Source organism: Myotis nattereri, assembly GCF_964212035.1.
Source record: "Myotis nattereri genome assembly, chromosome: 1".
In the NCBI taxonomy this organism is placed as follows: domain Eukaryota; kingdom Metazoa; phylum Chordata; class Mammalia; order Chiroptera; family Vespertilionidae; genus Myotis; species Myotis nattereri.
The window spans coordinates 107,884,981-107,900,386 of record NC_138075.1 but is presented as its reverse complement, the minus strand read 5'-3'; the positions used below and the strand labels follow the sequence as shown (position 1 = coordinate 107,900,386).

General features: G+C 42.3%; 1 protein-coding gene and 1 pseudogene across 3 annotated transcripts in view; one reads left to right on the top strand and one right to left on the bottom strand.

Moving 5' to 3' along the window:
- The window catches only part of TSPAN3 (tetraspanin 3), an 83,713-nt gene that overhangs the window by 35,494 nt on the left and 32,813 nt on the right, over positions 1 to 15,406 (top strand). For both annotated transcript variants that reach the window (XM_081084368.1, XM_081084367.1), the window contains exons 2-5: positions 10,544 to 10,735; positions 10,964 to 11,038; positions 13,347 to 13,448; positions 14,398 to 14,550. In XM_081084368.1, coding sequence (XP_080940494.1) covers positions 10,544 to 10,735; positions 10,964 to 11,038; positions 13,347 to 13,448; positions 14,398 to 14,550 — 522 coding nt within the window. The remainder of the gene's footprint in view (positions 1 to 10,543; positions 10,736 to 10,963; positions 11,039 to 13,346; positions 13,449 to 14,397; positions 14,551 to 15,406) is intronic.
- Positions 247 to 769, bottom strand: LOC308528179 (nuclear transport factor 2-like; annotated as a pseudogene). The gene has a single exon. The product of its transcript is annotated as a nuclear transport factor 2-like (transcript).

The following is a 15,406-nucleotide window of genomic DNA, read 5'->3' as shown; positions in this document are numbered from 1 at the left end:
TACCTCATTGTCTTTTTAATTTGCATAAGTCAATATCTGGACAGTGAAGTAGCTGATTTCTCCTTGTTACTAGAGCAACTTGTCATTAGATTTTTTTTAAAAAAAAGACAACCTTTTGCATACTTAAGTGTTTCCAAGGCATGCATTGGCACAACACAAACTTCTCCTGTCAGATGTAACTAGTCTAGCGTCCAAACATCATGCACAATACCTAGGTAGCAGCAGTGCACTGTGCCCACTAGCACCTCAGTCCTGCGTATTTGTGTATGCTATTTGGAGCATCTGGAGGAGTGTGAATAGTATCTGGAAGAGGAGGGAGGAGGAAACAGCATGAGTGGGAGGAGGAAAACCGAAGTTGTGCAGGGCCAGCCTGAACCTGTCATTGGTGCAAACTCAAACATCGTTGATGTTCTTCAATAAGAACATTTGATGGAACTCTATGATGGGGTTTTCATCGGCCTCAAGCTGGCCCACAACCATGCTGCGGAGTAGCTATCTGGTGTGGGCTGTTGGTCCTGCACTGTGATGCTTGGATTTTCTGGAACTGAAGGCTAGACAGCTTCTCCACAGTGGCAGCTTTCCCCTGGAATTGTTGTCCTTCCCATGTAAGGAATGATGCATCGATGTAAATTGCGCCTAGTTGGGTTCTGTTGTTATCAAATAACTGGTAGTAATGTTGAATGAAGCTGGATCCAATCTGATCCCAAATTGACTTGTCTCCCACTCTGGAGCTCACCCAGCCTCTGCTAGTGCTCCAAATTCTCTGCATTGTGGGTCAAAAATCTAGTTTGCATCTATTAAAATAATCATGTGATTTTAATCCTTCATTTTGTTTATATGACGTAACACATTTATTGATTTGCAAATGTTGTACCAGCCGTGTATCCCTGGAATAAATAAAAAGATCATTGTGTATGATCTTCTTAATGTATTGCTGCATCCTATTTGCTAATATTTTGTTGAGGATTTTAGCATATATGTTCATCAGGGGTATTGGCCTGTAATTTTCTTTCTTTGTATTGTCTTTATCTGGTTTTAGAATTATGATGATCATGCTTACCTCATCAAAATGGATTGGAAGTCTTATTTATTCTTTAATTTTCTGGAATAGTTTGAAGAGGATTGGTGTTAGTTCTTTAAATGTTTGCTAAAACTTGCCTGTGAAGCCATCCTATCCATGACTTTTGTTTGCTGGGAGATTTTTAAAAAATTATTATTGCTTCAATTTCATCAGTTGTTATCTGTCTATTCAGGCTTTCTGATTCTTCCTGATTGAGTTTTGGAAGATGATATGTTTCTAGGAATTTGCCCATTTTACCCAAGTTGTCCAATTTGTTGGCATATCGTGTTTTCTAACAATCCTTTGTATTTCTGTGATGCCAGTTGTTATTTCACTTCTTTCATTTTTTAATTTTATGTATTTAGGTCCTCTCTCTGTTTTTTGATGAGTCTAGCCTTGTTTGTCCTTTTTAGTTCCTTTAGGCTTATGGTTAGATTTTTTGTTTTTTGGAGATGTTTCTTGGTTTTTTTTGAGGTAGGAATATATTGATATGAATTTCTCTCTTAGGATAGCTTTCACTGTGTCCTATAGATTTTGTGTTATTGTGTATTTATTTTCATTTGTCTCAAGGTATATTTTATATCATTGTTAACCCATTGATTGCTTACTAACATGTTATTTACCCTTATGTATGTGTTTGTTTTTGCCTTGTAATTGATTTCTAGTTTTAGACATTTTTTGTTAGAGAAGATGCTTGCTATGATTTGTGTACTTAAATCTATTGATACCTGTTTTGTGTCCTAACATGTGGTCGATTTTGAAAAATGTTCCATGTGTATTTGAAAGGAATGTATGTTCTACTGTTTTGGTGTGAATGCTCTGAAAATATCACTTAAATCTATCCAATTTAATGTATCATTTAAATCTGCTATTTTCTTATTTATGTTCTGTTTTGAAGATTATCCAGTGCTGTCAGTAGGGTGTTAAAGTTCTCTACTCTGTATTAGTGTCTATCTCTCCATTTATGTCCACAAATATTTGCTTTATTTATCTAGGGGGCATATGTCTTCCAAGGTTTGTATCCTCTTGTTGGATTGATCCAACATTATCTTTATGCAGCGTTCTTCTTTTTCTCTTATTATAACCATTGTTTTAAAGTTTGTTGTATGAAATATCCTTTTATCCCTCTACTTTTAGTTTGTGTGTTTCTGAAGTGGATCTCTTGTAGACAGCATATATATGGGTCTTGTTTTCTTATCCATTCAGGTACCCTATGTTTTTGTTTGCAGGATTTAATTCATTTACATTGAAAGTGATTAAGGATAGGTACGTATCTATTGCAATTTTATTTTTTATATTTGTTCCTTTACCTCCCCCCTTAAAAAAAAGTTTCTTTAATATTTATTGTAATACTGGTTTGTTGGTGATCCACTCCTTTAACTTTTTCTTGTCTGGGAAGCTCTTTATCTCACCTTCCATTTTAATGATAACCTTACTGGTTATCATTAGTCTTTGTTATAGGTCCTTCCTTTTCATCATTTTGAATATTTTGTGCCACTCACTTTTGGCCTGGCAGTTTCTGTTGTGAAATGAACTGACAGTCTATAGGAGTTCCCTTGTAGGTAACTGTCTTTCTCTTGCTGCTTGTTTTTTTTTTATTAAATCTTTATTGTTCAGATTATTACATTTGTTCCTCTTTTTTCCCCCCCATAACTCCCCTCCTCCCAGTTCCCGCCCCACCCTCTGCCCTCCCCACCCACTGTCCTCATCCATAGGTGCATGATTTTTGTCCAGTCTCTTCCCGCATCTCCCACACCCCTTTCCCACCCAAGAATAGTCAGTCCATTCCCTTTCTATGTCCCTGATTCTATTATAATCACCAGTTCATTCTGTTCATCAGATTATTTATTCACTTGATTCTTAGATTCACTTGTTGATAGATGCATGTTTGTTGTTCATAATTTGTATCTTTACCTTTTTCTTCCTCTTCCTCTTCTTAAAGGATACCTTTCAGCATTTCATCTAATCCTGGTTTGGTGGTGATGAACTCCTTTAGCTTTTCCTTATCTGTGAAGCTCTTTATCTGACCTTCAATTCTGAATGATAGCTTTGCTGGATAAAGTAATCTTGGTTGTAGGTTCTTGGTATTCATCACTTTGAATATTTCTTGCCACTCCCTCCTGGCCTGTAAAGTTTCTGTTGAGAAATCAGCTGACAGTCGTATGGGTATTCCCTTGTAGGTAACTGAGTTTCTTTCTCTTGCTGTTTTTAAGATTCTCTCTTTATCTTTTGCTCTTGGCATTTTAATTATGATGTGTCTTGGTGTGGTCCTCTTTGGATTCCTTTTGTTTGGGGTTCTCTGCGCTTCTTGGACCTGTAAGTCCATTTCTTTCACCAGGTGGGGGAAGTTTTCTGTCATTATTTCTTCAAATAGGTTTTCAATATCTTCCTCTGTCTCATCTTCTGGCACCCCTATAATTCTGATGTTGGTACGCTTGAAGCTGTCCCAGAGGCTCCTTACGCTATCCTCTCATTTTTGGATTCTTTTTTCATTTTGCTTTTCCGGTTGGGTGTTTTTTGCTTCCTCGCATTTCAAATCATTGACTTGATTCTTGCGCTCCTCTGGTCTGCTGTCGGGAGTCTGTATAATATTCGTTATTTCAGTCCGTGTATGCTTAATTTCTAGTTGGTTCCCCAATATAACATCGAGGGTCTCATTAGTTTTCTTGTAGATCTCATTAAGTTTATCGGCGGCTTCTAAACAGTTCTTGAGAGACCTTAAAAGTGTGGTTCTAAACTCTATATCTTCCATTGACAATTTTGTCCTGTTTCTTTGTCTCCGCATTTTGTTATGCTTCCTTGGTGCACCCCCTAGTGGTCTTTGTGCGCAGTCTTATAGTTCAACCTTGATTGTTGTAGCTAATACCAGGGAGGGTTTGACCTCCAGGCCAAGTGGCTATGAGAATCAGCTGTGTCTGCAGTGAGAGAACTTCTGTCCTCTAGGGAGGTGCTAATCTGACGTTTGCCTGAGGCTATCCGGCAAATGCCTCTGTGCAGGGCTTGGGCGGGGCCGGTCGCACAGGGTCAACAGGGTGGGCCGGAAGAGCAGTTATGGTGGCTCTCAGTCCTGTCCCCAGGGGCTCTGCCTCCCTGTGTCCCAGCATCCGCTGCAAAGCTTGGAGAGAAAGCTGCACTCGCTCTGACCGAAGCCAGACAGTCCTGCTTCTCCCGTTTGAGTCTGGGTCCCTAAAGACTCGCCTGTATCTGGAGCTCAGAGTCTGCGACTCCCTCCCGATTGAAAACGGCAACCGCGCCCTTCGCCGCCAGCCTGCTCTGTGCACTCTGCACCTCAGAATTTGACTTCAGCACTGCGCCTTCTCTGAGTGTCCGTATGTGTTTCTCTTTCCTCCTAGTTGTAGGACTTCCACTCAGCCAGCGTTCCTGTGGTTCTGGGTGATGTCCGTTCTGTCTGTTAGTTTCACTTTTGAAGTAGTTGTTCAAGGCAGCAAACTCCGGCGTTAACCTATGTCGCCATCTTGGTTCTCAGTTGCCATTCTTACCCTCTTGCTGCTTTTAAGATTCTCTTTTTGTCTTTAATTTTTTTTCATCATTTTAATTATGATGTGTCTTTGTATGGGCCTGTTTAGATCATCTTATTTAGCGTCTCTGCACCTCCTGCACTTGGAAATTTCTTTCTTTCACTAGCATATGGAAGTTTTCATTCATAATTTTTTCAAAATGTTCTAAATCTCTTGTTTTTCTCTTTTCTGCTTCTGGTAGCCCTATGATGTGAATATTGTTATGCTTGATGTCATCCCAGAGGTCCTTTAAGCTACCCTCATTTATTATTACGTTTTCCTTTTCTGATTTGGTGTTGTCCGCTACCTTGTCTTCCAAATTACTAATTTGATCCTCTACTCATCAGGCAGCCTCTGAAAGAGCCTTGGGCATCACAAGTTGGATGTGGTGGAATCTCAGGGAGTCAGCAGGGTGGAGTGAGTGGTGGTCACCATGTTCATGCAGATTTAGATTTGATGTCAGTGCTGAGCTTGACACTAGTCAGCAAGCATCTGATGGTACACCAAGGCTAACTGCCACTTGCCTATGGAACTTTTTGGTGGGACAGGGTTTCGGGGAGTTGTCAGGATGAATTGAGTGGTGTTCACCTGGCTAAAGGAGATTCAGATTTGGCTGACTTGGAGAGAGTGCTGAACACAGGAAAGATGGTGCCTATTGGCCATGAGGGAGGAGGGCTCAACATAGGGACAATAGCTGCTATCCCTCCAGCACTTGCCCTGAACCACACAACTCAGTTTCTCCCTACAAGTATCTGGCATCCCCTGAGTCATTGTCCCTGTACCAAAGTCCAAGGTGAGTGCGAGCAAGAGTTTGTGTGCAGGCTCTTTAAGAGGATAGCTGAGTTTACAGTCTTCACCCAGAGGGACAAAATCCCCACTGATTTTTTAAAAATATATTTTTATTGACTTCAGAGAGTAAGGGAGAGGGAGAGAGAGATAGAAACATCGATGAGAATCACTGATCACCTGCCTCCTGTACGACCCCCACTGGGGATCAAGCCTGCATGTCTTGACTGGGAATCAAACTGCGACCTCTTGGTTCATAGGTCGACACTCAACCACTGAGCCACGCCAGCCAAGCCCCACTGATTTTTATGGCCAGATGTTGTGGGGGCTTCTCTTCTTGGCACTTGTGGTTCCTCAGGGACACCTTTGCAGCTGAGATATCCCTCTGGTTTCTCAACTGCCTCACATGTGTGTGGGGTTGGCCCATTTTGTCTCTCTGCCCCTTCTACTAGTCTTAATATGACTTATGTCTGTTGTTAGTTATAGGATTTTTGTTTAGCTAGTCTTCAAATGGTTCTCCAGGTTGGTTGTTCTATAATTTAGTTGTAATTTTGATGTGGTCATGGCCTGCACCTATTCCTTCATCTTGACTGGAAACTCTAAAAATAATATATTTTTAAAAATTGCCTCCATTATTATAGTTGTCTTAAAAAAAAAGTCCATGTTATTTAAAAAACATGTTACTTTCTCAACTTTACATAAATGTAGCCTTTTTCTACCAGATCTGATAATGATTCTAATGACCTAGTGTAAGAAAATTTACTGACGATGCCCAAGTTTATTGAGTGCCATAGATTAGACCAGTGATGGCGAACCTTTTGAGCTTGGTGTGTCAGCATTTTGAAAAACCCTAACTTAATTCTGGTGCCATGTCACATGTAGAAATTTTTTGATACTTGCAACCATAGTAAAACAAAGACTTATATTTTTGATATTTATTTTATATATTTAAATGCCATTTAACAAAGAAAAATCAACCAAAAAAATGAGTTCGTGTGTCACCTCTGACACGCGTGTCATAGGTTCGCCATCACTGGACTAGACCTAAGAACTAAACTGAGTTTTCAGGTTGATAGGAATTATTTTGCAGTGTCATTGTGGAGACTATTTTATAGTTTGAAAATTAATGATTTGGGCGTTAAATTTTAAAGGATGGTGAAGTAATTTTTTTCCTGTGAAAATCTCAAAGTGCTCTACAAATTATAACTCTTTAAGCCAAATGTTTTAATACTTAGCCTCACACTGTATTTGGTTATTCACATATAAGCAAGTGGTATTGGACTGTCAGCATTGAGTTGGTACATAATAATAGCAAAATCACCCTAGCCGGATTGGCTCAGTGGATAGAGCATCGGCCTGCAAACTGAAAGGTCCCTGGTTTGATTCCGGTCACGGGCACATGCCTGGGCTGTGGGCTCGATCCCCAGTGGGGGACTTGGACGATGCAGCTGATCCATGATTCTCTCTCATCCTGGATGTTTCTATCTTTCTTTCCCTCTTCCTTCCTCTCTGAAATCAATAAAAAAATATATTTTTAAAAATAGCAAAATCAACAATTGCAAGAGGAGGCTGTATATAAAACTGCAGCTGGAGAATGGTGGCTAGAGCAGCAGCTGAAATAAGGCATATCTGTTCCCTGACTTACTGCAACATTTTCCCTACAGGTGCTCTATAACCTTGTTAGTCAAAGTGTAGTCCAAGAATTAGCAACATCAGCATCCCTGGGAACTTGCTGGAAATGCAGAATATCAGGCTTCAACCCCAGACCTACTAAATCAGTCTATCCTATATAATTAAAAGGTAATATGCAAATTGACCGGATGGCGAATGACCAGTCACTATGATGTGCACTGACCACCAGGGGCCAGTTGCTCAAAGCAGGAGCTGCCCTCAGCCTGCAGGCCACGATCACTCGATTGGGGCCTGCTGGCCAACCTCTCAGTCCCTTCGCTGGCCAGCAGGCTCTGATCTCCTGATAGCGAACAGGGAACTGTGGGTGGGTAGCAGTGGAGGGCGGGGCCAACTGCCAGCCACCGGGGAAGATGGCCCTGATCGCAGGCCAGGCCTAGGGACCATATTTGTGCACGAATTTCATGCGCCGGGCCTCTAGTTGTTTAATAAGATCCTCAGATGATTCCTATTCACATTAGCTTGAGAAGAACTCTTCTAAAGACTAAATAGACCCTAAGGGTTTGCAAAGTTTGCTATAACTGAGTCCTCTGGCTTTACCATTTCACAACCTTGACTAGGACAGCAAGTTTTTGGTAATGGGTATCATGGTTACTAGGTATTATTATTTTTTCTTTTCCCAAAGAGACAGATATCTAATCTAATAAAAGAGTAACATGCAAATTGATCATACCTTCGCTACACCCAAGCCATGCCCACCAGCCAATCAGAGCGACTATATGCAAATTCACCCAACCAAGATGGCGATCGGCAGCCATGTAGGTGGAGCAAGCAGAAGGCCTGGTTACCCCAGCGATGGAGGAAACCAAGCTTCCTGCCAGCCCTGACCGGCTGTGGCCTCCACTCAAGGCAACAAAGTTTCAATGATAGAAGATAAATAAATCCCAGATACCTGCTTCTAGCCAGCCTCTACTGGGAGTTTGGGTGGCTGGGGGCCTTGGCCAGCCTGCAAACAGCCATCAGGCCCTCACCCAGGATGGCCACACCCTCACGGGGTGAGGGTCCCCACTGGGGGGCTTGGCCAGTCTGCAAACAGCCATCAACCCCTCACCCAGACTGGCCAAGCACCCCAGCAAGACCCTCTGCCCTGAAGGGGTGTGGCCAGTCTGAAAACAGCCCTTAGCCCCTCACCCAGGCTGGTCAGGCACTCCAGCAGGGACCCCCACCCAAAAGGGGGTGTGGACAGCTTGAAAATGGCCCTCAGCCCCTCACACAGGCTGGCCAGGCACCCCAGCGGTACCCTCACCCTGATCCGGGGCACCCTTCAGGGCAAACCAGCCAGCCCCCACCCATGCACCAGGCCTCTATCCTATATAATAAAAGGGTAATATGCAAATTGACCCTAACAGCAGAACGACTGGGAATGACTGGTCACTGTGACACACACTGACCACCAGGGTGCAGACGCTCAATGCAAGAGCTGCCCCCTGGTGGTCAGTGTGCTCCCACAGGGCGAGCTCTGCTCAGCCACAAGCCAGGCTGATGGCTGCCAGTACAGCGGTGGTGGTGGGAGCCTTTCCTGCCTCCTCAGCAGCACTAAGGATGTCTGACTTCAGCTTAGGCTTGCTCCCTGCTGGCAAGTGGACATTCCCCGAGGGCTCCCGGGCTGCCAGAGGGATGTCTGATTGCCAGCTTAGGCCCAATGCTCTGGGGAGTGGGCCTAAGCCAGCAGGTGGACATCCCCCAAGGGGTCCCAGACTGTGAGAGGGCACAGGCCGGGCTGACGGGCCTCCCTCCCTGAGTGCACAAATTTTTGTGCACTGGGCCTCTAGTCTATATATATAAAGAGCCAGGGTCTGTAATGTCCAAAATAACCGAACAGATGACTGAATGCCAGGCTGCGTGCGCAGCAGGCTCGGGTGGGCAGGGACTGGTGAGTGGGCTGAATTGCAGACATCTCGGTCCCTCCCTTCTGCCAGCTCCTGTGGGCACCATGGTGACCCAGCACTGACTGCCGCTGCTGTGGGCATCACGGCGACCCAGCACTGATAGCCACTGCTACGGGTGCCGCAGTGACCCAGCACTGACTGCTGGGGGGCTGTGGGCCCTGGGACGCCGTGGCACCACGGTGAGAGGGGGCTGTGGGCCCTGGGCAGCTGCGGCATGGTGGAATTCTGGGTCTCACGCGATGGGGGGCGTGGCCGGCTTTCAAACTGGACTCTGATAGGAGGGAGGAGGGAGCCCCATTCCTTGCAGAATTGGCCATTGGATAGCTTGCTGTCAGTGGACTGCCAGCCAGGAATCCCATTATCTGCACCCTGGACCCCGATGATCAGGCAGGGGAGAGCAGTTAGGTGTGAGATCAGGCCAGCAGGGAATGGCAGTTAGGGTCGATCCGACCAGCAGGGGAGGGCATTTTGGGTGACCAGGCCTGCTGGGGAGGGCAGTTAAGGATGACCAGGCCGGCAGGGGAGGGCAGTTAGCAGTGACCAGGCTGGCAGAGGCAGGCAGTTGGGGGCAATTGGGCTGGCAGGGAAGTAGTTAGGTGTTGATCAGGCCGGCAGGGGAGCAGTTAGCGGGTGATCAGGCTGGCAGGCAGGCTAGCAGTTGGGAGCCAGCAGTCCCGGATTGTGAGAGGGATGTCCCCCAAGGTGTCCCAGATTGGAGAGGGTGCAGGCCGGGCTGAGGGACAGCCCCCCCCCCCCCGAGCATGAATTTCGTGCACTGGGCCTCTAGTCCTATATAATAAAAAGCTAATATGCAAATTGACTGAATGACAGAACGACCAGTTGCTTTGATGCACACTGACCACTAGGGGGCAGATGCTCAATGAATGAGCTGTCCCCTGGTGGTCAGTGAGCTCCCACAGGGAGAGCGCTGCTCAGCCAGAAGCTGGGCTCATGACTGGCAAGCACAGCGGTGGTAGTGGCAGCCTCTCCTGCCTCCGCGGCAGCACTAAGGATGTCCAACTGACAGGCCTAAGCCATCAGTCGGACATCCCCCTGACGGCTCCCAGACTGCGAAATGGCACAGGCCGGGCTGAGGGACACCCCCCCACCCTCCACCCCCGAGTGCATGAATTTTGTGCGCTGGGCCTCTAGTAGGTTATAAATTCAGATTCTGGAGTCAGATTGCTGGAGTCACATCCTGGCCCTGCCACTTGTATCTAATTTCCTTTTTTATTGAGGGCACCTGTGTTAAGCAAAGGTATCTCCCTTACCACCTCTTTGATTTGTATGGTATTGTAATTGAGCTACAAATAAACATTTGGGGTGTTTGTGAGATTCATTCTTGTCATCATTACTGGATTTGTGGTTTCTTGTCCCTAAGTGAAGCAGCAATGAATGGAAAGTAGCTGGAGTTTGGAAAACTTTTCAACTTAAGTAAAGAAATGTTCTTGCTAATGAATAATAGGAGACTTTTCAGCCTCTGAAAAAAGTGTACAGATAGATTTAAAAGTGATGGGAAATCTCACTGAATTATAACCTACTGGAACATTTTACCAGCAGCCCTTAGAGACTTACCAGCATTCTGACCTTGTTTTTCACAGGGGGCAGCTGGCATTTTATGCTATGTGGGAGCCTATGTCTTCATCACTTATGATGACTATGACCACTTCTTTGAAGATGTGTACACTCTCATCCCTGCTGTAGTGATTATAGCTGTAGGAGCTTTGCTTTTCATTATTGGGCTAATTGGCTGCTGTGCCACAATCCGGGAAAGTCGCTGTGGATTGGCCACGGTAAGTTAGTGCTTCATTGACTATATGTGTCATCGTATTATGTGGGAATATTTCATTTGTGTTACTTGCTTTGAATTAAGCATGACACTGCATAGACTGGCTCCTATTGTTGGAATAGAATTAGCACTTGTCTTAAACTTGTAACTGTTATCTTAGATAATTGTTTATCAGGAGAGTATTTAGTGCTATTTTTATTTGTATTTAATTTTTGACTATGTTTCCTTGCAGTTTGTCATCATCCTACTCTTCGTTTTTGTCACAGAAGTTGTTGTAGTGGTTTTGGGATATGTTTACAGAGCAAAGGTATGTTGTCTACTATAATTTATATGCTTTAAAAGGTGGTTTAAGTATTTCAGGTGAAATAGACCAAATTCACTTTATCAAAGTAAACATTTTCTTTTGCCATACTTCAGTTTAGCCCAGGGGTGGGCAAACTTTTTGACTCGAGGGCCATAATGGGTTCTTAAACTGGACCGGAGGGCCGGAACAAAAGCATGGATGGAGTGTTTGTGTGAACTAATATAAATTCAAAGTAAACATCATTACATAAAAGGGTACGGTCTTTTTTTTTTTTTTTTTTTTTTTTTTTAGTTTTATTCATTTCAAATGGGCCGGATCCGGCCCGCGGGCCGTAGTTTGCCCACGGCTGGTTTAGCCACTGCTTTAAACATCTAAAGTTAATATGTCAAGATTTCTAGTCTTGTTTTATATAGCAAAGTGTTGATTCTACTACTGTTCTAGTTTATACATTTTCAGTTTTCTTTAAATTATTTCAGAATGAGCTACAGATGAATAATTGGTCAACCAAGAAGTTTGTTCAAATTTCCTCAGTCCATAGATTCTCTATATAAGAGGGGAAATGCAAATTTTCCTGATTTCTGTTTTGTTTTCAATTGCCTCTTTTAAAAATGCCTTAGCAAAAAAGATGGTTATGAGTTGTGATCCTACCTTCTACCTCATCCTAAGGAACAAGGTGTCCTGCCAACTCGAACACCAAGGCAGCTATTGCAGCCACTCCCTTCTTGTACCTCTTTCCTTGTCATTTTCTTTTCTTTCCTCTTTCCTTTCTACTTTGCCTGCTTTTGCTTTCCACTTATAGTACCATTTAAGGCTAAACAGACTTCTTTAAATTGATTAATTTGGGCATAACTTTAGAGCCATGGTATAGACTCATTGTAAGGTATGGTTTTAAATCAAAGGCATGATATTCCAATTTAATATTCAAATCATTGATACATAAGGTATTGAGCAACCATGACAAAAAAAGAATGCAGTGGATTATGCTCCTACCTATGATCTGGTTATCAATTTTATAGTATCCTGACATCACTGATAAAATTATCAAATAAGTTTAATAATCTTAAAAGGGTAAGGGGAATCAGGTACAAAATTTGTTAAGTGACACTTTAGTAATTAGTAGGAAAATGTCATTTCTAAAGACTGATTTATTTACCTGCTGATTACTTTTGCATATTTGGCCAAGTTTAATAATTTGTCCCAAAAGTGTCTTGTGGTGGTTTTTTTTTCATGTGTTTTTTATTTTTATTTTTAATTGATTTCAGAGAGAGATAGAAACATCAATGATAAGAGAATCATTGATCGGCTACCTCTTGCACACCCCCTACTATGGGTCAAGCCTACAATTCAGGGATCAAACTAATGAACTCAATGCTCAACCACTGAGCCACTCTGGCCAGGCATGTGGTGTTTTTTAAATTATTTTATTTTTACCTCCTTAAGGAAAGGAAAATGCCTAGGTCTTCTGAGACTACACTGAAAACTTATTTAAAAAGAAGGCAGCTCTAGCTGGTTTGGCTCAGTGGATAAAGTGTTGGCCTGCAGACTGAAGGGTTCCAGGTTCAATTCCAGTCAAAGGCACATGACTGGGTTGTGGGCTCAATCCGCAGTAGCAGGGGAGGGGAGCAGGAGGCAGCCAATCAATGATTCTCTCTCATCATTGATGTTTCTATCTCGCCCTCTCCCTTCCTCTCTGAAATAAATAAAAATATATTTTTAAAAAAGGCAGTCGCCCTGGCCAGTGAGGTCAGTGGTTAGAGTGTCAGCCCACAAACTGGAAGGTCGCAGGTTCAATTCCTGGTAAAGGGCACATGACTGGAGTTGCAGGTTTGATTTGGGGTGTATGTGGGAGGCAACCAGTTGATGTGTCTCTCACATTGATGTCTCTGTCTCTCTTTCTCTCCCCCTCCTTCCCACAATCCCTCCCTCCTGCTCTTCCTCACTTCCACTCTCTAAATGGAAAAAAATACCTTCAGGTGAGGATTAAAAAAAAATGAAGGAGGAGGAGGCAGTCTATTTATTATTTAAGACATCTATCTCAAGGCTCAACTGCTTTCTCCCTTTTGAGTGGATTGTTAGCCTGACACTTTGCACACAATCTTTTCTTTGAAGCTTAATCTATGTGATATAAAATGTCTGAATCTTTACCTGAATATGTATAGAACCAGGAAGGGAGAAAACTTTTTCTTATAAGAAATTTACAGAGATATCTGGCAATTTTGCAAATATGCTATTTATGCATCTTAGTTAGAGCCTTGACTAATATTATTTTTCCTAGTATTTTAGAGGGGCCGAATTGTTTGTTTTTATTCAGGTGGAAAATGAGGTTGACCACAGCATTCAGAAAGTATATAAGACCTATAATGGAACCAACCCTGATGCTGCTAGCCGGGCTATTGATTATGTACAGAGACAGGTGAGCTCTCTTGAGGTGAATTTGTTTTTGAGGGCCAATCACTGTTGGGTCAATATGATACTTACTATGCTATTACTATGTAAATTAGTCATGTACTTTCACAGTCATGGTTAACTTTATGATGTGTTCAGTGTTTTTATCTTCACCCTTGAAAAGTTGTTTTCCACCATTACCTAGTCAAAGTCAGATAAAATGTATCTGACTTTTCCCCCCAAAATCTAATTAGCCAGAGAGGTGGTGATGGAAGAGAGGTATGTGCCACAGGGAAGGTGGGAGTCCAGATGAACTTAAGAAGAGGTGGGAGATCTTCTTATCTATCTTTTAACAGCAAGACCAGAAAAGGTAACTGAAAAAACAGTAAAAAAAAAAAAAAAAAGTATGGGCAATTTGAAACATACATTGAAATAGAATAGTATAGTAGATCTTTATGCTCATAAACCTATCTCCAGATTGTCAGTGTTTTGTTTATTAATCTTGTTTCATCTATTACCCCCACATATCTTTTGCTAGATTATCTTAAAGCAAATCACAGACATTTTAGATAAAATATTTTAAACACTCTGTCATTGGAAATAGTATTTAACTCAGAACCAGGTATTTCACATGTAAGATAGGGAGATTTTTCTTAGCTATAAACTACCTCTTGTCAGCATTGTGCTCTTCATATTGACATTCTAGAGGCACTAGCCATATGTAGCTACTTAAATTAAAATAAAAAACTCAGTTCCTTAGTCACACCAGCCGCATTCTAAGTGCTCAATAACCTTATGTGGCTAGTGGCTGCCATGTTGGACATGCAGTCATAGAACATTTCTATCAATGCAAAAAGATTTATTGGGATATCACTGTTCTAGAGTAACTTAAGGTTCTTCAGTGCACAGAACTCTAAAGTTCAACAAAGGTATATGTATTTTGTGAGGAGTAATATCTCTATTCTCTTTTCCAATAGCTGCACTGTTGTGGAATTCACAACTACTCAGACTGGGAAAATACAGACTGGTTCAAAGAAACCAAAAATCAGAGTGTCCCTCTTAGCTGTTGCAGGGAGACTGCCAGCAGCTGTAATGGCAGTCTGGCCCATCCCTCTAACCTCTATGCTGAGGTAAGTCAGTTCCTTGGCTAAAACTTGAATCTAGCCTGGTAACCTGTTTTTCTCTGTATCTCTACCTGGAACTTCTTTTCTACCTTGTTTTGCTTGTCTTTTTTTAAAAAGCCATCTTAACCATTTTAAAGTGTACAACTCAGTAGTATTGAATATATTCACCACCACCCATCTGCAGAACTCTTTCTCTTTTGCACACTGAAACTCTGCGCCCATTAAATAACATTCCATTTTCTCTTCCCTGAGTCCCTGACAACCACCATTCTACTTTGTCTATGATTTTGATTACTTTAGGTACCTCATATAAGCAATCATACAAAACTTGTCATATTGTGCCTGGCTTATTTTTTTACTCACTATGTCTTCAAGATTCATCCATGTTGTAGCATGAGTCAGAATTTCATCCCTTTTTAAGGCTGAATAATATTCCATTGTAGATAGACCACATTTTGCTTATCCACTCGTTCATGGATGGACACTTGGGTTCTTTCCCCTTTTGGCTATTGTGAATAATGTTGCTGTGAAGATAGATATGCAAATATTCTTTTGAGTCCCTGCTTTCAATTATTTTTTTTAAGGATTTAAATTATATTATGTACAGATTGTAGTTATAGCTTTTTAAATTTAAAAATTTTTTTCAATTATAGTTTACATACAATATTATATAGTTTCAGATGTATAGTATGGTGGACATTTATATAGCTTACAAAGTGATCTCCCCAATAAGCCTAATAACCACCTGACACCATATATAGTTATCACAATATTATCTATGTATATAAAGAGCCAGGGTCCGTAATGTCCACAATGACCAAGGCTCCACGGAACACTGGAAGTTGGTGCTGGGTTGCCGTGG